The 23,588-nt window shown below is 58.4% G+C and overlaps 1 protein-coding gene across 1 annotated transcript in view; it reads right to left on the reverse strand.

Moving 5' to 3' along the window:
* Positions 1-208: 208 nt before the first annotated feature.
* BANP (BTG3 associated nuclear protein) overlaps positions 209-23,588 on the reverse strand; it is a 100,435-nt gene continuing 77,055 nt past the window's right edge. The window contains 2 exon segments of the mRNA XM_079723403.1: positions 209-816; positions 3,902-4,045. Of these exon segments, the coding sequence (XP_079579529.1) occupies positions 745-816; positions 3,902-4,045 (216 nt within the window). The 3' untranslated portion in view covers positions 209-744.

A 23,588-nucleotide genomic window follows, 5' to 3' on the forward strand; every position in this document is an offset into this window, starting at 1 on the left:
GGAGCACCCCAATTCTGAAGGCTCACGCTGCCTCGAGGGACACCGTGCCTGGAGACACTCCATCGTGCAGCCCCCTGCACCCCAGGCCCCATCACGGGACTGCCCGGGCAGCCACGCCCCCTTCCTCTGGAAGGGCCCACGCAGCTACATCAGGGCCGCCACAGGCCCAGGGGCCATCTCCTAAGAGGAAACAATGTGACAGCCGCCGTGGTCATAAATACATTTTATTCCATTAGAAATGCACAATCACAGTGCTGACAGCATCCCCCTAGAAAAGTAGGTAAGCAACGTTTCCGTCAAAATCGTTAGTCTTCTTTTGCAAATACCTATTCTCGTTACACTGAACAGAGCACACAGCAAAAGGCTTCTGCTACTCCACTTTTTTTTCAATTTTGTTTTTTGTTATAAACACCATAGCAAATTAAAAAAGCTGTTTGAACAGAGAAAAATATCGTAGTTCTTGATTTCCCGCGTGTACTTAACACAGCCGCGCTGTGCTTCCCGCTCCTCCCCCGGACACGGCGGGGTGATCAAAAGAAACAGGGTCTTCGGGCGGGGGCGGCAGGGGCTACCGTCGTCTCTATTGACCGGGGCGCTCTCCCCGAGGATGAGGCACTCGGATGCACTTGAGCAGAACGCGTGCGGGCCCCCTCCCGTGCGAAGCCGAGGGACGGGTGCGTGTGACCGGACCCAGCGCTGAGCGGCGGCTCTGGCTCGGGCCCGGTCTGGTCGGCGGCCGTCCCCTCACTGGATCTGGATGGCCCCATGCTCCAGCTGCATCTCGGACTGCAGGGTGGGCTGCAGGGCGTCGGCCGCCTGCAAGAGGGGAGAGGGGGCTTTCCATCAAAGGGCCCAGTGCGCACGTCCGGGCCACTCCCTGGTCACCGACACCAGCGGTTTGCAGGCACGGAGTAAACACACACCCGGGCTGGAAGGTGGGGCTGGGGGCCCGAGTGTCGTCTCTGCTCTGGGAGAGGATGCTCCCGGCAGCTGTGACAGATCCAGGGCCACGGTCCGTCTCTGCGGGGCCCTGTCTTGGCCCCTGCTCCCCACCCACCTACCCACCGCCTCCCACACGTGCCCCTCAGCTCCCGCCACCAGCGCTGCGTTCTCATTCCCACCCCCGCTTCCCACTGGGCGTGCACTCCAAGTGGTCAGCATATTCACAGTTTTAAGGTAGTTTAAAGGAAGAAAATACGGTCTTGGAATAAGTCACTGACCATCCATCTCAGCCACCAAGAATGGGCTCCCAGATGGAGATCACTTGGGGGGTTTTTCAGACTCCCCTAAGCCGCTGGTCAAAGGCAACATCAGACTCCCAGAAGTGGGCTCCGTGGCTCCCCTGAGGACCCGTAGCTGGAGGGGCCCCGGGGGGGGGCAGTGCGCAGAGGAGGAGGTGGAGAAAGCCACGCAGCGGAGGCAGAGTCCCGGGCGGGGCCCGCGCTCCGCCTACGACTGCAGCTCAAGGGGAAGGCAACGCGGCATTTTCGTAGCTGGGGGGGGGGGGGGGGCGGTTCCCCACCCACCTGAGGACTCAGCACAGGCCTCCTCCGTGCCGTCCAGAGGCCACGAGAAGGGCTGGGCTGGAGGGACGACACAGACATGGACCTTCTGGAAAAGGGAAGTGGACTGGCGCATGCTGGCAGCTGCAGAGGGGGGCGCTCCAGCCCTGCCACAGGCTGCGGGGGCCCCTCCCCTTGAAGGTCTGGAAGAGGCGGCTCTGAGCCCAGGCACCCGGGACGGTGGGGCAAAGGCGGGTGGGGAGGCTGGGCTGGGCACTCGGGAGGCCCACACTCTGGTGGGGAGCCCTGCCCTTCCCCCTCGTCCTCAAAACGCGGCAGGAGACCGGGGCCCCAGGCAGGAGCGGAACACAGCGCAGCGGCGCCAGCACAGACGGGGCGCCCTCTCCCCTACCCATGGCTGCTCCGGGGAACAGGCCCACCCCTCACGCAGCCTCTGGGGCTCGGGGGGCTCGGGGTCTTCGGGAGCCAGGTCCGTCCTTCCCCAAGCACCAGGTGAGGAGTATGACCCTGTTCTGAGCAGCAAACTCTGGAAGGAAACCCACAGGAGGGTGGGAGGCCTCCTGCTAAGAGACCATTGGGAGACCCCTCCCCATGCATGAGGCAGGCGGGGGCCCAGGGAGGAGGCTGGGCCCCAGGGACCGAGCCCTTCTGCAGGGAAGACACCCCGGAAAGTGCACATGTTCCTCTCCGATCTACTGCTCTGTGTCCTACGTGGTCCCCAAGACCTGCCGGGTGTGACTGGAGACCAAGACACTGGCGGGAAGTCAGGCGCCAGGAGCTCCGTGGACACGGCTCCCCTCGACAGTGACGTCCGCACAAAGACCACAGACCTGGCCCAGGAAGACCCGCCACACGACACGCACCCCAGATTCAAGGCACACACTCTGAGTACCCCCGTGCGTGTGAAGCAGCAATGACATGGGCGTCAGACCCACCCAGCTCAGACAGAGCCCAGGGGTCCTTCTTTAGGACAGATATCCCTCGCACCACATCAATAAGTTCATCCACCCCCCCCACCCCAAGTTCTGTGGGCTCTCTGTCGGCCTCATGCCCTCTTGGTCAATCTCCAGAGTGGCACATGCCTCTCTGATCACCGCTGCACAAAAGCACAAGTGTCCAGGCCGTGGCTGCTGCCCACATGGCAGAGTGGACAGGTCTGGGGAGAGCAGGGGGCTGTGCCTCCTCCAGGACACACGTTCCAAAACTCTGGGCCAGGTGGGGACTTGTTGTGAACCAGGGTTAAGTCCCCACAGGACCACTGATCACCCAGCCACCTGGTCACCAGGGCCACCTTGGGCCACCTGCCTGGCCCTGCTGAGCCGCGTTCCTCAGCAGCTACCAGCGGGGACAGGACACGACACCTAGGACGGCGACCAGCGGAGGCCGGGAGGGGAGGGGGACCGCGTGGAAACTCGGGGCGTTAATTCTAAGCGTCAAGGCCGAAGGCAGGATACGCGCAGCTCGTCAGTGCCGGGCGTGGGAGGGGGGTCCCCGGGAGGAGGCAGGGAGGGGCCGATAGGCTGGGTCACAGCGATGAGAGCCAGCCCCCGCCCAGAGGCGCTCAGCACTGAGTCAGTGAGTCAGGCCCACAGCCTGAGGCTTGAGAGCACCCGTGTCACCCTGGCACCCGCAGCCTGAGCTGCTCCAAGGGCACCGTCTGCGGACCGCGCCCTGACAGACCTTGATCACACCGCCCCCAAACGGGCTCAGGCATGAACACGGGGGCCCACGCCTGGCTCCCCATACCCAGGGGAGGCCACAGTGGTCGCCTAACCAAGCACACTCACTGGGGCCAGAGGTGCGAACGCTTTGTACATCTCGAGCAGCAGCCCCCCTGCCGACCTGATGGCTCAGAAACTGTCCAGATGGAGCCCGAGCGCTGCTTTTCTGGGGCTCCCGGGAGAGCGCAACCGCGAGCAGCGCAGGAAGAGGACTGCAGCCCAGCGCAGCCCAGCTCGGCCCCCCAGAGGCTGCCACGGGGGAAAAGGGCAGAGGCCACAGGCAAGGGTTGCAAACTGACTGCCCGTGGCCGGCAGGCGTGCAGACCCTGGGCCGGCCCTGCCCCAGCCCAAGGAACAAAGAGGTCTCAAGTACACTTAATTTGGCCTCTAAATGTATGGGTAAACATTTGCATGAGACAAGAGTATCTCAAGAAATTGTTTAAGGCTGGAATCTGGGACAAGAAGTAACCTCTCACCTTTACACTTCCAGGCACTTACAAGACACGGAGTCCCAAGCGAGCGCCTACGTCCACACCATGCACCTCTCATGGATCACTTACCTTCCTCGCGGGAGAAGGCCCAAGGCGGAAATGCCCAAGCGTGTTCACTACCTGCAGGAGGCCCGGGCCCTGTCCACTTCCCAAAGGGAGGACCCACCTGGGCTGCAGCGGTGTGGTCGGTCACCGGCGCCAGCTGCACGTACTGGACCTGGATGTCGCTGCCCTGGAGCGGCGAGCCGTCCACCCCCGTGGCAGCAGGGTCCGAAGAAGCCACGGCTATCAGCTGGGCCCCCTGCAGCACCTGCAGACACAGAGCAGAACCGCGTCAGCATAGACGGCACCGGGAGAGGCTGCCCCGTGCTACCTGGACCGCGGGGCGGGGCACCTGCTGCCAAGGGTGTGGCGTGCGGGTGCGCCGTGTGGACGTGCACGGCAGGACCAGGCTGCTCCACTGCAACTGCAAGTCACCTCCCTCAAACATCCAAGTGCTGGACACACAGACGGGCTTTTAGGCCTTACAGGAAAAAATACCCAAAGAGCGAACTGAACGCAGGGATGTGGCCAAGGGCGGGTCTGAGATGGAACAGGAGCTAAAGCACCTGGAGACCTTCCCAGAGTCACCGCTTTCTCAGGTTCATGGAAAGGGGAGCCTGAGGGCAGCCAGGAGGACAGGCAGACGGCGGCAGGGCCTCGACCCTGGGGCAAGCAAGACACATTCACTCCAGCAAGAAGCGGCCCCCAGTCAGTGGGCCACTGATAGAGTCGAGAAACAAGCAGAAATGCGCATGTGAGTCACAAGGCCCCAGGCTCCAGAGGGAGTCGAGAAGGGCTCTGTGTGTGGAGAGGAGACACAAGCTGGAGGGTCAGGCCCAGATCCCGGGGGGGGAGGATCCGACTTGCCTCCAAGGAGACAAATCACGGATCACGGACCCCCGTCCTGCGCATCAGGAACCCCACTTGGACTGTGTCTGGAGGGAGGAACAGATGAGGCCCCCATGACGGGCTCTGGGTGACGCCATCACACACGAGCACCCACACCAGGCCCACCGCGCCCTGCAACAGGCAGGCAGGCAGACTGGTGCCTCGACGCCCCACAGGGGGGACGGCAAGCGGGCGGGGGCCTCCGAGGCTCTGCATTCAAGGGAGTGAGCTGCCATGAGCTGTGGGGCTTTTGACTTGGGGCTGCACTCCCACCCCCTCAAATTACACAACCACTGGACCACCTCCTGGGGGCGCTCATCAGCTGCCCAGGGCGGGGCAGCCGTAGTCACGCTTCCTGACCAGCCCACGGCCTCCCACACGGGGTCAGAGCTGAGGATGCGGAAAATAGTCTGCACTTTCAAACGCGATTCTAGTTTTTGATGAGCTAAAGTTCTATTTCTTTAATAATGAATCCATCAGTGGAAAAAAACCGGAAAATTCAATTTTCAGAATGAAAGACAGAAGAAAGTCCTAACTGGTTTTCCTTTTGTGTCTTCGGAAGCCATCTGCAAACACAGTTTCACATCTCGTAGCGGCCAGCTCTGCTGGGCAGAGTGACGGCCCAGAGACGGGTATGTCCCAATCCCGGGCCCCGGGCCATGTGCCCTGACAGCAAGGGCACTTTACAGATAGGACTGAGCCGGTGATCAAGGTGGGAATGGCGTCCTGAAGCATCTGGTGGCCCCGTGTCACACAGGCGGCTCAGAAAGCAGAGAATCTTCCCACATAACAAAGCGCGGACACCACGCTGATTTGGAAGATGGCGCAGGGGCCGCCAGCCAAGGAAAGCAGCACCTCTGTCTCCCGGGATTCTCCAGAGGGAACCAGCCCTGTGACCCCTAAACTTCAGCCAGCAAGGCCCGTGCTGGACTCATGACCTCCAGACTGTGAGAGGACAAACTTGTGCATACTCCACCAGGCGTGGTCACGTGTCCCTGCAGCCACAGCCCACGTAGATGGCCACGCTCCTCTCCTTGGCTTCCTCCTTCCGGGTGGGAACCGGCTTCTAGGTCCCCAAAGAGCTGACCTGACAACGACGACTCTCTGTGAAACACCACCCTGTCCTGTGTTAACTGTTTGTACTAATGAGTTCACGAGAGGTTTTAAAAAACCGGAGAAAGCTGACGTCCCCTCTCTTATTCATTTTCTCTTCCCCAGAACTTACCCACCACCAGATCATTCATGGTCAGAAAGACAGACACGGGCCTGTCCAGTTCTGCAGCTCTGCCACCCGGTCGCCAGGGAGCAGCCATCCCCTGGACCCCGTGGGGACGAGCAGCCTCGGGCAGCAGCCGCTGTGGCCCCAGCAGGGCAGAGGGCAGCGGAGCTCAGGGGCCACCCACACTCAAAGCCCAGCGTCCCCTCCCCAGGAGGCCAGGAGCGCCTCCGCTGGGGTTCAGTCACCCTCGTGGCTTTTTACGAAAGCACAGCACGTCCCAGGAGGGCCTCCCGCCTACACACTCCCAGCAGGGACAGAAAGTCAAAGGATCCAAGCTGGGAAGCCAGCAGGACCTGAAGACAGGGGGACAGGAAGCTGAGTTTAGTCATTTTCCCAAAAAGAGCAAAAAGTCAAAAGCCCGCCCAAAATCACACAGCCACGACACGTTTCCTTACTCTGAGCAAACCGAACAGACAGGCCTGTTCCTACTCTCACAAACTACGTGTCAGGACGAGGGCCCCCGGGGGTGACCTCCATGGGGGCAGCTCTGCCAGCCGGGCCGGCAGTCCCCCACCCCCAGGCGCGCCCACTCCCCACTGGCCTGCGCCCCAGCTGCCTGCTTGGCCGTCCAGCCTGCTGGACCACCGCCCCCTCTCCACCGCTGGCCTCCCCTCCCCTGAGGAAGGGGCCGGCAGTGGGGACCAGGGACTCCCGCGTCCCTGAGGACGGGGCCGGCAGCGGGGACCAGGGACTCCCGCGCCCCTGAGGACGGGGCCGGCAGCGGGGACCAGGGACTCCCGCGCCCCTGAGGACGGGGCCGGCAGCGGGGACCAGGGACTCCCGCGTCCCTGAGGACGGGGCCGGCAGCGGGGACCAGGGACTCCTGTGCCCCCGGGCCCCTCTGAGCCCTGGCTGCCTCGGCCACCGTGCACCTGACTCCAGACTCAGCTCATCCCAGGCAATGGGAACGTGAGCTCCATGATGACATGGGTGGGAGGGGTCTCTTCTGTTCACTGCCGGATCTCCAGCGTCCAGCAGTGTACCTGACGCCCAGTAACTATTTCTGAAGTAAGTGAAGATCACGCTGATGTTGACGAGGACAGAGAACGAGGAACAGGAGGGGGGTGGGGCACAGCTGGCCCCGAAGCCCCACACTCAGAAGCGCGTCCGCACACCCTTTGCCCTGGCTCTCGTGTGGTCCACTCTGCCCCGAGCCTGGCGGTTCTGGGGGAACCTAAGAGACTCAAACAAAAAGCTTTCAGAAGAAAACAGGAGGAAGGAGGGGTTAAGCGTTAAGGAGAGACCTTGTCCGCTGGAGGATACGAGCTGGTTAGGATGCCTTTCTCGCCAAGAGTGACAGCTCTGGAGCTGTGAGCGGGGAAGAGGCAGGAAGAAGCACACAAGCCAGGCTCACTGCCCGCCTGCTCCGTCCACCCACCCGAGGCCTCGGGACCAGACGCCAGGCCAAGCCCCTGGCACCCTGTGAAGAGACGCATGCACATCCCCGAGCCGGGCCCTGGAAAGGCAAGGTCAGGCTAGGGCATCTGGATCCCCAGGCTGGTCCTGCATCAAAGCCGGACACCGAGAACCTAAGGAGCCGGTACGCACACGTGCTCTGCAAACCTCAAAGCACCAGCCGAAGGCCGGCACAGCACGGAGGGTTAAGCGCAGTCATCCGCTCATGGTGGGTGGGGCGGGGAGGGGGGGCGGAGGAGAGACACGTTACACTGCGAGATTACCCCGAGCAGCTGGCGGAGGCAGATGGAACTCACCACCGAGTCTGAACGTACGAAACGGACGTCGGCTTTTTCTCTGAGTCTGAATCTAGCCATGTAAACCATCTCGAGTTAACTAAAATGCCTCTGATGACCAAACCCCAGCGAGAGGCTGGCCTTCACCGGATACGCCCCAGCACCCGCTGCCCCCGCGCGCGGAGACCCCCATGCTGCTCCCTCAGTTAAGGACCCACTGCGTGCGAGACACTGTGGGCAGGACGCGACCCCAAGGAGCCTACGTTCTGGAACAACCCCCGGGCTGTGAAGGGAAGTGACTGCTTCCCAGGACGAGCAGATGAGAACTGGCTGGTGTCCAGATACTCAGCTCGGGGGACCTGGGCCCGGAAGAAGAGGGACAGGAAGCCCCAGGACGGCAAGGGAGAGAGCTGGGGGAGGTGCCACAGAGGACAGCGTCACTGAGGGCTGAGGCCGGGGGACACAAGCTGCGAGGCTGTAACCAGTGCTCCCCACCTGCAGGTCCTGGACTCGACTACAAATGTTAACTGTTAACTACGTTGTCACAGTTTTGTCACTGTTGTACACGGTGAATTTAAAGTCAAATCTAAGACTATCTTTTAATGAAACTTATGAAATCATGGAACTGATTTCCGAGTTCTGCCTGCCCTCTGGTTTTGGTGATGAGCCACCACTCCCTGCAAATGGAAGGTGCATTGTGGTACCCTACGAGTGAGCATTACCAGCCTGGCGGGTAAATAAAACGTAGGAAAATATTCTCAACTGGGAATCCTTTCAAAATGCCATGCCCTTTAAACGTCTCCACACTGGTTTGGTCTTGATAAGCGATTCAGGAATGAGCTGAACACTTAGCGCTGAGCGAGCATGAGCACGGACAGGAGGGACAGACCTTCCGGGCCTTTCGTTGTCACCCCCACCCTCCAGGCTCTGCCCTCCCCCGCTCCCCCCAGACAAGTGCAGGGAGGGGGGTCTGTTCTTCAGGTGGGGCGGCAAGGACAGCCAAGGGACACAAGCATCTCCATGGAAAATGGGGCTCCGACTCCAGTGGGCAGGAAGGGGCTCGCTTCTCACGTGGCACCCAGCGAGGGCACCGCCAGGCTGGGAGAGGCTGCCGGTGACACAGCCTCCAGGGCTGCTCCACCCACCAAAGCCGCCTCGCTCATCCGGGGTTCATCCGTGGTTTCAGTTACCCGCCGTCAACCGCGTCCGAAAATAATGGGAAATTCCAGAAATAAACAAGTCCTAAGGTTTGGCTCTCGTGCTGTTCTGAGTACTGTGATGAAATCCCGTCCCGACCTTTGTCCTGCGTGTCCCACCCGTTAGCCACTTAGTGGCATCTAGGTTATCGGCTCCACTGTCTCGGGATCACAGGGCTTGTGCTCAAGACACCCTTCTTTTACTTCGCAATGGCCCCAAAGCACAAGAACAGTGATTCTGGCCATCTGGATGTTCTCTTACTGTGCCTAATTTGTAGAATAAACTTCATTACAGATGTGTACGTACAGGAAAACCCTAGTACGGGTCTGGTGTTACCCGTGGTTTCAGGCATCCTCTGGGGGTCCTAGAAACAGATACCCTGCAGACAAGGAGGCACGACTGCGGCGCCTTCCTGCAGCCTTGGGAAGGCACCACCAGGGCCTTGCCTGGCTTCCCTCCACAGTGGTACACGGGCCCCAGGGGCCTCCGCACTTGGGTGGGAGGGTCACACGGGCCCCCGCTGCGGGCCCCTGCGCCAGGCACCTGTCCCGAGTGACCGGCGGGTACCCGGATGGGACAAACAGCTTGCTCGGTGAAGCCGTCCGGGACACGAACCCAGAGCAAAGCGCTGTTGGGCTTTGGTGGACGGGGAGAGAGGCCCCCACGAGGAGAACCGGCTGCCCGAGCCGCCTCCAACTCCGGCTTAAGAATACGTCTTCTCAAAAGCGGACGAAGCTTGGATGAGAGAGCGGCCGTGAGAAGGAGTCAGAAGGCCGGCTCTGCAGCGCCCCGCCCCGCCCCGCCCCCACCGATGCTCAGGGCAGGAGCGACCCCACCACCACCTGGAGCTGGGACATCACAGTGCAGCCAGCAGCACACCCGGCAGGGACAACCCCTCCAAGGACAACCCGAAGGGCCTCCCCCGAAGGAGGGTCAGGAGCAGACGCCCCGGAGGCAGGGCGCTTCTCCTGAGGGTAAAAGGAGCCAGCGAAGCCGGGACAGATAAAAAGCACTCCGCGGGCCAACCACACGGGCGCCCTCGGCGGGGCCACCGCGCAGCTCCTGACACACACAGTCAGGCTGACCTGGATCTTAGCTGGTGACAAGGACTCCCGCTGCGCAGAGCAGCAGGATCCCTGCGGCACCCCAGGCCGCTGGACACCCGCCGGGGGTCCTCGCTCTGGCAGGGGGACGGGGGCGGCCCCAGAACGAGCACAGGGTCAGCCCGCGGCAGAGGTCCTGCCGGACAGCGAGGGCCTGGCTCGCCTGGCTCCCACTCCGCCCGACAACGAGCCGGCACCTTCCTGCTCATTTCTGTTTGCAGCCTTTCCCAGCAGGCAGTGGGGGCAGAAACGTCTAACTAGAAAGCAGCGAGCTCCCAGGACAGTAGCCAGAAGCAGCGCCTCCGGGCTTCCCAGGGCAGCTGCCCGCGGGCGAGGGAGCCGGCGGGGCCGCGCTCCCTCGGAGAGACACGCGTGCGCAGACGCGGGTGCAGCTCGCGCCACCTGGCCGGCCTCGGTCACAGGCTTCCCTGGCGTGTTTCTGAAGCAGAGCCCATTATTTTCAGACCAAAGAAAAATGGCACAGTGTCCGACTCTGAAGCAGCCGACTAAGGGAATCCTGGATCTACAAGCGCTGTTTTTCTGGAGTGCACACATCTGGTTTTCCTCTATATCTGTCAGTTCTGAAATGCTGTTTGATACCCAACTGAGATAATGCAAAACTGGTGCAAAGCCTAAAATAAATGCAAGGAGCCCAAGGACTTTCCAGTAATACTTAGAAACAAAAACTCTCAATCCAACCAAGAATCCACCCAGACACTCACACACACACACAAGTAATACTTAGAAACAAAACTCTCAATCCAACTAAGAATCCACCCACTCACACACACTCACACACACACACACGCACACTCACACACACACACACAAAACACCAAGCAAAAAACCCTCATGCACTCACAAGACAGGCACTGAGCACAGCTTAATTAAGTGGGTGGCCAGGAGGAGGACGAGACCCTCACACCTAAGGCCTCCGGGAGAAGTCAAGGTCACTGACCTGTGTCTGCATTTCCACTTGAACCCAGCTGGTTACGGTAATGCACTCAACCAGTGGACTTTTCCAAACCTGGATGTTAACTGAAAGAGCAGCTTCCCCCATGACAGAAAGATGAGGAGGTGAGAGGAGGATGCCCCAAACCGCCAACCGGCCAGGAGACCCCGCGGCACAAAATCTATTTTGTACATTTGTACAGCAAATGCCAGAAACAAACAACCATTCTTAAACCTCTAAACCCAAGGACAGGAACGCTAATCTCCTTCCTTGGATCCCACTTGGAGTTCCTGCCCACGAGGGGCACGGCCAGACACAAGCACAACTGGCAAGGAACCCCAGAACACAACAGAACCGGACCGAACAGCGCTCCCCTGGGTGCTCTTGGAGCCCTCAGCGCAAGGCCTGGCCTGGAGACTCCTCACAGGCCTCAGGGCTCCAGCCAATGGATGCAACGTTTTAGAAAAGCATGCTACGGCCAGGCCAGCAAGCTGGCGCTTCCAGAGCTGACAGGCCAGCAGTCAGGAGCCAGATTTACAGCTCGGGGCAGTGGCTCCCGTCAACACAAGCAGCTTCTGCCCTCTGCTCTGTTCCTCCTTCCAGCATCGGGCGTGAGCCTCAATCACGATCCGGAAGAAAGGAAAACAAAGCCTAAAAAAATGATAAAGCAAAAGCGGAAGTCTGGAGATGTGCGGTATTCAGTCCATCATTCCAGAGAGGGCGGCGCTCCTGGGAACAGATCTTAACCATGTGTCTTAAGACCTTCCAGTCGAGTGAGGTGGGGGTGAGGGGGAGTGGAATAACTCAGCCAGAGTCAAATCCAGGGCCTCCACTTGCCCGTGGGCTCCAGGCCTCTGGCTTCTAGAAGGGTCAGGTGGGGGTGGGTAGGGAACGGGTAAGACAGCGCTGGAAGAACAAAAAAGGTGTTAATTATGCATGTAAGTGACCTGACCTGTCCTGTCCCGGGGAAGGAAGAGGGTGCCCAGCCATCACCCTCACGGTGGCAAGGAGCTGAAACGCCAAAACGCGGACACTGACGCTGCAGCTGCCGTTGCGACCAGGAAGCAGAGCGCAGGCCGGGGTCGGGCTCAGGCCGGCCTCCCTCCCTGCTCCCCACCCCCCGACTGTGTGCTGGACTCCCACTGTTTCTTTATTTAATTTGGAAAACTCACCCCACAGAACCACAAAAATTATCGTCGTGTTCACTGTGATGGGACGAAAGAACGAACTTCCAAAAAGACGTGACGCAATTTTCCTACTGAGTTCCAGTCAGCGGGGAGCATTTACCAAAGGACCCACCATGCAAACGGCCGCTGGGACCCAACTCCACCCCCGGGGCCGTGTCCTCCCCAGGAGCCTGCCCGCCTGAGGCCGCGTCTCAGAACAATCCATGCTGACGTGAGGCACGTGAGATTACTGTGTGGTCAAGAAGGTATATGGGGACCAAACAGCCCAAATCCCCTTTCTGCATCCACAGCAGAGCTGCCACAGGTCCAGACTCCTTCCTGGGAACAGATAGGGTGCTCTGGACTGAGTGTCGAAGCCCTGATTCCCTGTGTGATGGGGTGCGGGTGCGGAGGTGGGGCCTTCCGGAGGTATTAGGGCTGGACGAGGCCACGAGCGTGAGGCCCCTACTAGGGGTCAGTGCCCTTCTAGGAGGGGGAGAGACACAGGACCCCGCCCACAGGCACACCAAGGAAACCACGTGGGGACATAACCAGCAAGAGGGCCCTCGCCAAAACCCGACCGCACGGCACCGTGGTGTCGGGCTTCCGGCCTCCAGGACTGTGGGGCACACATCTGCCATTTCTGCCCCGTCCATGGTACCCGATTACAGCCACCCAACCCAGACGGGGGGAGACAGGAGACAAACATCCCGGCCCCTCCCGGTGCCCTGCAGAGGGGAGCTTGGGGCTGCACTCTGAGGCAGGTGTGCTATCCGCAAACACGCCCGGGCTCACAAAGAGAAGTTCGGTTCATGTGTGACAAGTGCTTGTCTACGCCGCACGCCGTGCTCAAGGGTCAACTGACGGACACCAGGAGTCGGAAATGGTGCAAACGTTTAACTTCGGGTGTAAAGAATGCCTTCCAACTTCCTCTAAGTGAAAAGACACCTGAAAGCAACCCTCCACGCTCAGCCAAGAGGAGCCTGCCTCGGGGGAGGGGTGGGCCCCGAGGGAAGGGCACATCCACGCTCCACACACTTCACTTTACAGTGCGATCTGCAGCATAGCCAGTAGCCAGCGCGGGGCTGTGTTGACGACGCTGTCCCGCATGCACTGGAAATGACACACCACCACGTGTGACCGCTAACGAGAGGGGGCTGGACGGCGGGGAGTCTCACAAATCACATCCCACAGCTGCGGGCTCCAGATGCACCCCCGGAGAGGGAGCATCCAGGCACTGGGGCTCCTTCCCCCACGCTCCCTCCCTGGGTAAACCCATGGAAGCCAGGGGACGAGGGGGCCTGGGGAGGATGGAGCCAGGAGAGCCCAGCTCCCACAAGAGACCGGCCGACAGCCAGGGATATGTGTCTGCACCTGCCCCGCCGCACGTGGCGGGGGAAGAGGGCATTGAGGGCTGCCGGCGTCAGGGTCACGTGACCGCCAGGGCCAGTGGGTTTGCAGGGGAGCAGCAGGACAGGCCGGGGTCCTGGGGCCTCAGCCCAAGAGCTGCAGTGCTGGGCACTGGGCACAGATGGCCTCTTGTTTGTTATCACGAGTGACCAGGGAGGAAGCTGAGACTCAGAGGCTAACTTATGTGCCCAGGACCGCGAGCCAGAAAGAACACAACCAAACAGAAGAGGCTCTGAAGGCGGTTGTTCCGACTCCCTCCAGGCTGCCCCAGTACAGCACGAGGCCAGATCCAGTCACATGGGACGGGAATGCGTTAGAAAGAGTCAAAGGAGGGTTACACAGCAAATCAGACAAGAAGAAACATCAAAGGCCTCATCTGACTTTAGAAATCATTTCCCTTTAAAATATAAGGAAGCGCACGCGCTCTCAGCCTCCCTCCACCAGCCTCTGTGATGAAGAGGCTTTGAGCCCTTTGCTCCATCTCCTTGGCCGACTTGTCTCCACGCCAGACACCTGCCCATCTGGCATCCGCCGCCTGGGGGTATCTATCTTCCGGCTCTGGGGGCTCTGGGGAGCTCAACTCAGGTGCCGGTGGAGCACCGCCCTAAATGGAAGATAATGCTCTCAAAAAGACCCACCTGGCGGTTACATCACAAAGACCTACTTTTAAGGAGCCCCACTTTCCCTCCTGTTCGCCGTGCCCGGTTTACCCAAGTGGCCCCCCGTCCCCTCAGAGCCTGGTCTAGACGGCTGACGGCCGCGGCCGCGCGTGGGGCCTGAGAAGCACCTGTCTCCCCCTCCGCACCCGCCCCTCGCTAGGTAAAGCATCTGCCAGCAGGCGGGGCGGCTGTCACTGGGCTGCTGGCCCACGCTGCCCCCTTTCTAAAGGGCTCCGCTCCAAAGTTGGCTGTCCACACCAATGTGCATCCTTCGCCGCAGGAAGGCCACCGTCAGAGTCTGGGCCGACCTTCCCCGGTCAGCACGGGGGTCGTGTCTGTAGAGCAAGGAGACACCGTGGGAACGTTACGTGGCCACGGGGCTGAAAGCAACAGCTCAGCGGGCAGCTCTGAAGCCGGGTATGGGGCCACCCAAGGAGCTGTCTGCTCGTTTTACTTTGGCGTCAGCAAGAAACATCGCCTGGATTCTTGAAATCAGTGACTGTATTTGCCTACACACGAAAATAATTCTAGATTAGTTTTCTAACTTGAATGCCTGTCATGCTCAGCGTGCCTATCGGTTCAAGGGTCCTGCAGTCCCTCCCTCCCCCTTCCTCTCTCACACACCTGACGGGGCGCCAGGTGCCGCCTTCTCTCTCCAGTCCAAGTCCAGTGGCACATCACACGAATTTCATCTCATTAGGGGGCCGTAAGTCCTCAGAAGAGACGTAAAGAAAGACGGTGGCGGGGTTTGCCAGTACATCTGCAAATGTTCCCCCCTTAGTCCCTGTGTGAGAGGGAGCTCAGAATGAGGGGAAGCCGTCCCGATTCCTCAGGATCTCCTTGACCAGAAATCGACCTCTGCTCTGGAGCTGCGTGGAGCCCGAACCTGAGCGTCCGCGCCGGTTCTGCCTCGAGTGGTGTCAAATTTCTGAACACAATGCCCACGGGGCCCAGGCTTGGGGCCCGTCCGCGTCCTCCAACTCTGCCAGGCATTCCAGCCCCGCCAGAGCAGCAGCCTTAAGCCGCACCCGGGCGCCCTGATCAGACTGGGCCTGTGATTTCTAGATGAAAGATTCCTCACGAACACACAATGAAGCCAACGGTCACCCTGAAGTGCACTCTCACAGGGGGTAAGTGGGAGATGACATTGTGCTTGAAAGGTTTGCCTGCTGCAGTAACACTGCTGAGTGGCTCAAGGGCTCACTCGTGTCCCAGCCCCGTGAGAGCTCTCACGCCGCAGGCCCGTCTGGTGGCACCGGCCCCCCCGGCTCAGCTTCCTGCAACTTCCACCACGTCCTCCTGAGACCTCCAAGCCCTGGAGACCTGTGGCGCCGGGAGAGCCCAGCACCAACTCCGGCACCCCACCCGCGCAGATCCACTGTCTAAACTCAAGACGCCTCACACGGTACAGCGACTCCCCTCTGGGCTGCAACCACCGGAGTCCACACATGACCCCACCTACAGCACGCAGAGCGAGCCTCCAGTCTCTACAACATGGACGGCCAGAGCTCCTGGGCCTTGCTCGGGGAAAAGCCGGGGCCTGGGTGGAACAGGAGGGAAACGTCCCCACGGGTACTTTCCATCCCCTATTTCTCTTACTGTAAGGAAGTGAACCATCTGGAAAAATGGCCAGCACTTCACGGCGCAGCCCCATTATAGGGCTGGCCTTCCACCCACCCTCCTCCACGGCTAGAAATCCAGAAAGTAAATTCCTGGTGCAGGAGTGGTAACTCGTTTCCTTCCAACAGACAGCAGCTGCCCTGACGGCGTCTGGAGTACAGCTGCTCTGCACCGTCGCCCAAACGCCAGGGACACTGGTCCAGCACCAGGCGTGGGCTCCACTGCCCGCTGCACGCACGCCCCTCACGGAAAACACAGACAGTGACAGAAAAGCTTCAGGAGAGCCCAGAGAAATCACCAAACCTTCCTTATGCAGAAAAAGTTCTACAACTTAGGCCTCACTAAAAAGAAATTGGGAATTAGTCAGAAGTCACAATTTTTCAGCCTACTGAGCTGTAAGGTTTAGGCAAGTACTCCTCTGGACATTTCCAAGTTATTACTCATGACTAAAATCATCAGTGAACATATGTCACATCTTAAAACGGCTTAAAAATAAAAGTGTACCAAAATGCTTCCAACTCACATGCATATCTTACAGTTAACTAATGCTAATTTGAAATAATTACCATTGTATTCATTCATCAACAAGGAATCACTGAGTACTGACAACTGATACTACACTGGGTACTGTGAAGAAGAGAAACGAACAAAATTTGGATCTAACAGCAGTAAAGCTATTTAACTTAACATTTTAAATGTATATTTGAAAATGATGAAACTGATCAAAAACGATTCTCGAATTTTAAGGCCTGTCACTCCTCCCTTGCCTGTCTGGAGTCAAAGCCTTTGAGGTGGGGCTTGACCAAAGGGGCTCAGGGCCGTGGGCGATGCGTCCAAACAATTGGAAGGGCCTTTGGGGTTTTCCTGTAAAGCTACTCAGCCTCAACAGACATGAGCCTCCAAAGACATCGTGACTCTAATGACCTGCAATACTGGAACCGTACACGTAAGTAAGCCCATGGTGCAACTTCTTCTAAAAACACCATTACAATATCCTTCCCAGCCCAAACCTCTGTCAACCTCCTCCTGGCCTTGTCCGACCAGAAACCGTCTTGTTCGTCACAGCTCCAGGGACAAATGACAGGCATGGATTTGCCATGCCAGCGCCACTAACTGGTCATCCTCAGCCAAGCCTACAACTGCCTTCCCCGCTGCCCATGGGCCCAGGAGGTGGCGAACGGCGAGTCCTGGGAGTCGGGTGCCCCTCCAGCAGCCCCAAGCCTCCACTGGGGACCAGGATTCCCGAGGAACAGAGCCAGCAGCAGGAGATGCCGCCGGGTCCCGACGGGGCCAGCTGCCCCGGGCAGGGCGACAGCCTGCAGCGCCACACTTGGCTTCCATGGCCGGGCAGCAGGAGATGCGCCGTTGTTTCTGTGACTCTTCTAGGGTGTTTTTGGGAACCACTCAACACCAAATTCCCTCCACATCTGGCCTTTTCTCATTTAAATGGTATTTCCCACCATTTCTGGTAGAGAAGGCTTTTCCATGAGGGGTTAATTCCCTGAGCTACCTAGGTTCTCCAAGATGTGTGTCTGTGTTTTGGAAGGAACATATTTTCTTGAAGGGAACATTTTTATTAGAAGTGAAGTGACAGTGTGAGGGCTTCCCTGGCGGCGGAGTGGTTAAGAATCCACCTGCCAATGCAGGGGACACTGGTTCGAGCCCTGGTCTGGGAAGATCCCACATGCCGCGGAGCAACTAAGCCCATGTGCCACAACTACTGAGCCTGCGCTCTAGAGCCGGCGAGCCACAACTACTGAGCCCACGTACTTAGAGCCCGTGCTCCGCAACAAGAGAAGCCACCACAATGAGAAGCCCGCGCACTGCAACGAAGAGTAGCCCCTGCTCGCCGCAACTAGGGAAAGCCCGTGCGCAGCAACGAAGACCCAATGCAGCCAAAAATGAAATAAATAAATAAATAAATAAATAAAAATTTAAAAAAAAAAGAAGCGAAGTGACAGGGTGTACCATCTGCAAGGCAGAGACTGCTCTCCTGGCGTGGCAGACCACTAAAAGTGGACTAGAGCCCCTGGGAATGGCAGACACTGTTTCACTGCTACAGATAAAGGCACCCTACACACACACCACACACCACACACACAGCCCTTCTTCTCATCCACCCCAAAAAAGGCCTACACTCCAAAAAAGTCCTACACATATAATGTTGGATACTTCCCGCCTCTTCTAATCTTTTGCCCAGCTGGGTTTATAATGCCTCATTTTCTGGAAAAAGTTCCGAGAGCTACTGAAATTTACTTTTAAGCAAAGTATAAGGATGGACACAAATGCCAAAGAACTCGAGAGAGGTTTAAGAGTCTCGAGAACACCAGGGCTGTTTAGTTACATACTGGTGAAGTTATCTCACAGATGCAGGATGAGAGTAACCTGGACACATCACCGTGTTGCCTTTTTCTAACACGTGTGTGACCCATGCATGTGTGTGTTTCTGTGTGTGGGGGGGGCATATTCATTATTGCAGAGACGGGCTTTGCCAGAACACACAAAACTCCCAGGTTTCCAAGTGTCCTGACGTCGTTCAGCCTACAGACAGACAGACAACTTTTTTCATACGCATCTTAGATGACGTTAACCACAACTGTAAAAAAATAAATATCTACCAAAATAAGCATCTCGTTGAAATAGTACTAAACCATTTCGTGATTCACAATGTGAGCAACATGCCTAAAGCTCCAGTCTTTAAAGATTCCCCATATGGCTGACAATCTCCCAACTGTGGAGAAACAATTGACCCAGATTCAGATGTTCCAACAGATATGGTATTGCCTGGCCATGGAGCTGGGACCAAGTGAGCGTTCACCTCTCACTAGATCTGCATCGCCTGGATCCACAGGCCCTCTGGACGCAGCCCTGTGAACCTTCACACCTCTGCTCCACACCCGAGTGCCTACTGAATGCACAACACGACAGGCGAGCAACAGCGCGTGGATCTGCCCCTCACCTCTCTCACACACTCCTAGTTCAAGTTACCTCCCCCCAGAAAAACTCCTAAGGGCCAGGCAGAGGGAGCCCTGTCACTTTAGTCTCCACAGAACGAGGCAGAGAAGACAGATCACAGCTCACAAGCATCAAAACTCGCTTGATCCCTTGATGGTGGTGATGGTGGTGTAGGGGGAGGTGACGCTGGTGGAGGTGACAGTGGCTATGCAGTCCTGGTGGCGGAAGTGACAACAGCCGTGATGACAGTGGAGGGGGAGGTGACAGTGGCTGTGCAGTCCTGGCGGTGGTGGTGACAACAGCAGTGATGACAGTGGAGGGGGAGGTGACAGTGGCTGTGCAGTCCTGGCGGTGGAGGCGACAACAGCAGTGATGACAGTGGAGGGGGAGGTGACAGTGGCTGTGCAGTCCTGGCGGTGGAGGCGACAACAGCAGTGATGACAGTGGAGGGGGAGGTGACAGTGGCTGTGCAGTCCTGGCGGTGGTGGTGACAACAGCAGTGATGACTGTGCTCTAGAGGCCTGGAGCCAAGGCGGGGGCTTGAGGACTCGCATGAGGGTTGGGGCTGCATCCATCCTGGATGTGACCTCCCTGCACAACCCTGGAAGAGGCACCGGCTACTGTCCCCACGTGTAAAGGGGAATAACATCCCCTAGTTCACATCATCAACAGCAGCACAAGAGGGGCTGGGACGTCGGAGGGAGCACACGCCCAGCTCCAGAAAGGGACCCCAGCCCCGTGGACAGCGGGCTGGCTCCTCCCGTGGCTGTGGCACCCGGGGAGGCCGGAGCATGACACTGGAGGTGCAGGGGGGCCCAGCCTCCTCCTCCTGGGTTGTGTCCTGACCTTGAGTGACAACTCGGTATTAACTAAAACAAAGGCGCCAGTGCCCTCCCAGGAACGGGCCTGCCCTCGGGTGCTGGCAAGCCCAGGAAACAGAGGCGCCGCAGAAACAGTGGCCAGGGGACCCCGCGGTCAGCCAGCAGCAGCTGCCGCTTGTCCCGAAACAGCCCGTTCGGGGGCGCTGCTTCTTAGTCACACGAATAAATGTTGCGGTCTTTGCTTTGTTTTCTTAAACTCCCCCAAAACCAAGATGAACAGAATGCAAAAGTTAGAAATCGTATAAATCTAGATTTTAAAAATCTCAATTCTTTAAATGCAGAAAAGGACATTTTAAGACTGTTCTAACAGTTCAACAAAAATTTAACAATACACAATAATCATAAAAAATGCACCCAACTTTTACCATCAGCCAAGCTGCCCCAACGAAGCACACAGTTAATAAGTTTCAAGTTTCTCAATGCAGATTTTATGCCACTCGGGTGGGTGGGCTGAGGTCTCGATGCCAGCACTGACAAACTAACCCCCAGCCCACCAGCCTGAGCGGGGAGGCTCATTTCCGGGGCTCGTGGTGCGGGATTCACCCAGTAACCGTCTCCATGGAAATCCACGGGGCCTCTCTGGGCACTCGGGCAGGCCCCTGCCTCCCCGTGAAGGACACAGGCCCTGCCCTTCAGGAGCTCACGGTCAAGCCACGCCGGGCCCAGAATGGATGCCGAGAGATGTCACATCCCTCTTTGCCAGCACCATCCTCTGGATTCAGACCAGGGAGTGGACATCCACACCACCCTCAGGAGCGTGGTCACTATGGGGTCTGCACGTCTGCACCCCAGCTCTCAAAAGCTGGTGACATTCGCCCCGCGGACCCTGCCACTGTGCTGTGAGGCCCTGGGCCACTGGGGGAGCCCTCATGGAGAACCGAGGGGCTGGGGGGACAGCCCAGCTCCAGGTCCAGAAGGGATCCCCTGGACAGGGCAGCCCCGAGCCTCCAGACGACCCGGTGACATGACGTGGAACAGAACCACCTCCCTCCCGCTGGGCCCAGTGAACCCCGAATGGTGAAGGGTAATAATTTTCATCTTTTTTTAATTTATTTGTTTTTGGCTGTGTTGGGTCTTCATTGCTGTGCACAGGCTTTCTCTAGTTGTGGCGAGCAGGGGCTACTCTTCGTTGAGGTGTGCAGGTTTCTCATTGTGGTGACTTGTCTTGTTGTGGAGCACGGGCTCTAGGCGCGTGGGCTTCAGTAGCTGTGGCACGCGGGCTCAGTAGTTGCGGCTCGAGGGCTCTAGAGCGCAGGCTCAGTAGTTGTGGCGCACGGGCTTAGTTGCTCCACGGCATGTGGGATCTTCCTGGACCAGGGCTTGAACCCGTGTCCCCTGCATTGGCAGGTGGATTCTTAACCACTGCGCCACCAGGGAAGCCCCAAGGATAATAACTGATTGTCTTCTCTGGCCCCAAATTTGGCGGTGGGGACAGGGGTCGTACAGCAAGAGATGGCTGCAACCAGATGACGATTAGACCAGCAGCACAGGGACGCGTCCCAGTGCTCACAGTCTCACAATAAAGCTCGTGGTTCCCGGCATGCGTTCGTCTACACAGCTGAAGGGTGACTGGTTTGGGACTGGCTCTAACCAGGGCAGATTCAGAGCCAGGTGCCTCTGTGCCACAAGGCCAGCGCCAACGCGGGTCCCCAATCCTACGGTGTGTCACTGCCAGCCGCTGTCCCCCCGAGCACGACCGAGCCGAGATGAGCCACTCACCCCGCTTCCCTTGAACTCATGCACGCTGAGCAGCTCAGAACGCTCAAAGCAGAACAGCCAGGAGATGGAGCAGAGGCAGCGCCTCGTCTGTGTCACTGCATGTGTCCCCTCGGAATCTTCCTGAATTACCCAGATGAACCCAACGCGGGGACCACACTCGTGGACATGACAGACACGCTCGGCCCCATACCCGCTCCCTCCTCAGCAGTGGTCTTCACTTGAGGGGCCGGACGTGAAGCTCTAAGTGAAACAACACACTTCGACGCCTCAGCAACCCGACCCCCAAGAAAACAGTGACCTTTAGAAAAATGAGAGGGAAAGAATAAAGCACACGCACACGTCCCAGGAGACATGTGGCTTTGACACGAAGCACCTGTGACCCCACAGAGCCCCGCCACAGAGCAGGGCCTATCCAGACCCACACCCCCCTCCCGCCGGGAGGATGCCCTCCGCTTCCCCACCACTATCTGCCTCCTGGAAGCCAATGGGGCACTGACAGCATTTCCAGAACAAACGTCCTCTTTCGGCCACTTCTTTCCTCCATTTCTCAGAGTTCACCTCCCGTGTAACGTCTGTACTTCCAGATTTAGTTCTTCAACTGCACTGCCACCTCCTAAACTGAGTAAGATTATTTTGCTTTTCCTCCAACTGATTAGAGAAATCAGAAAGGTTATTTTGAGTTGGCTGAATCTTCAACCACATCAAATTCATCAGAACCAAAGCCTGTACCTCTTGCTGTCTAAACTGAATATCCAGATATTCCCTATAAAGACATGGCCACGTTTTTACCCAAAATTCACCATGCAAATTCAGACAGCCCACTGTTTGAGTCGCAGGTGATTTCTGAGAAGCCAGGAGGCGCTGTGGTTCCATGGGAAGCAGTCCCCGGTCTGAGAGCATCACCCTCAGCCTTCCCTGCCCTTCCTAAGGGTCAGACCCCTGAAGCCCCAGCACCTGCTGCTGCCAGCACCCGGGGACCCCGCTGACTGGGCTCAAATTCAGACAGTTATCGACAGTACACAGTCCTGCGGCGTGAAGAGAAAGCACCCCGAAGTTGTCATGCATTACTGCAAAGTCACCCGGCCCCGGCCGTGAGCAGCTGAAGCAGAACAGAACCCATCGTGGTGCTTTAAGGGCCTGGAAGCGAACAGAAACCCTCTGTGGACAAGACAGCACAGTGGTGGGGAAAGGTGGGTATCCGGGATGGGCAGGGAGGCCCTGCCACGTGCCTATGCACGACATCAGATGGGAACGCCCCCTGCACGTGGTGGGGCTGTCCCACACCCCACCCTGCTGTCCCACGCACGGCCAGGGGGAGTCGGGATGGAAACGGTGAGGCCGCCTCTCGAGGCCCGAAGGCAGGCTCACACCCGCAGTGCACCCCTGAGCTCTAAGGAGGGCGGACAGACCTGGAGCCAGAGCCGGGTTTACCTGGCCCACCGGTGAGCTGGGACGAGTGAAAGCCGGCCGGGGAGCAGTGGCCCCAGCTCGGGGTGTCCCCTTTCTCCCCCAGAGGGGAACCCCTCCTCACCTGGAAAAGCTCCTCCGGCAACCGCAGGGTGGGGAGAGCAGCTCACCAAGCACCCACTGGGGTCCAAGGCCCAGTGCTTGTTGGCTGGACTCACAGAGGCCCCACTTTGGAGGCTCAAATCCAAACCTTAATGGTTGAAAGGGGCCCCATGAGCCGATTCCCCAGCGACGAGCCCAACTGAAGTGACTTCCCCGTCCACAAGCTCTGGGGCCTGCCTGCCAGCCAACAGCGCAGGCGGCTAACGGCACCGTTCCCACAGCCAGGCCCCCGCTGCCCACACGCTCACGACGGCGGGCGGACGTGTCCGCTGCCTTCGAAGAGCAGCATCTTTTTGCTGGAACACAGACCCTCACTTTCCCCCCAAAACAGCCTGCATTTCGAGGGGCAGAACATCAGGCCAGCACAGCCCCGGAGGCAACCAGACTCCAGGCGTGAAAGGCAAACTGCTGTGTGACTGAAGGCGAGGATTTATGGCCAATGCGAGGAAAGGTCTCAGCGGAAGGGCAGATGCTGTGCCAAAGAGATACAAGGTACAATCTACTGCTCCCTGAACATGTTTTTAATCACATCATTCTTAATTAATGCACCAAACCAGGTCAAATTCTAATCCTGTACAATTCACTTAAAAACTTTTAAATATCTTGCTAAGGTTAAAAATGTCCACATAACCTCACAAACATCTCTAACATATAAAGCGGCAAAGCCAAGAAAGCACGTGTTGCCAGAGTGAACCCGACGTGAACTCGCGAGCGGCCCTGTT

This window comes from Hyperoodon ampullatus (assembly GCF_949752795.1).
Source record: "Hyperoodon ampullatus genome assembly, chromosome: 18".
Taxonomy (NCBI): Eukaryota; Metazoa; Chordata; class Mammalia; order Artiodactyla; family Ziphiidae; genus Hyperoodon; species Hyperoodon ampullatus.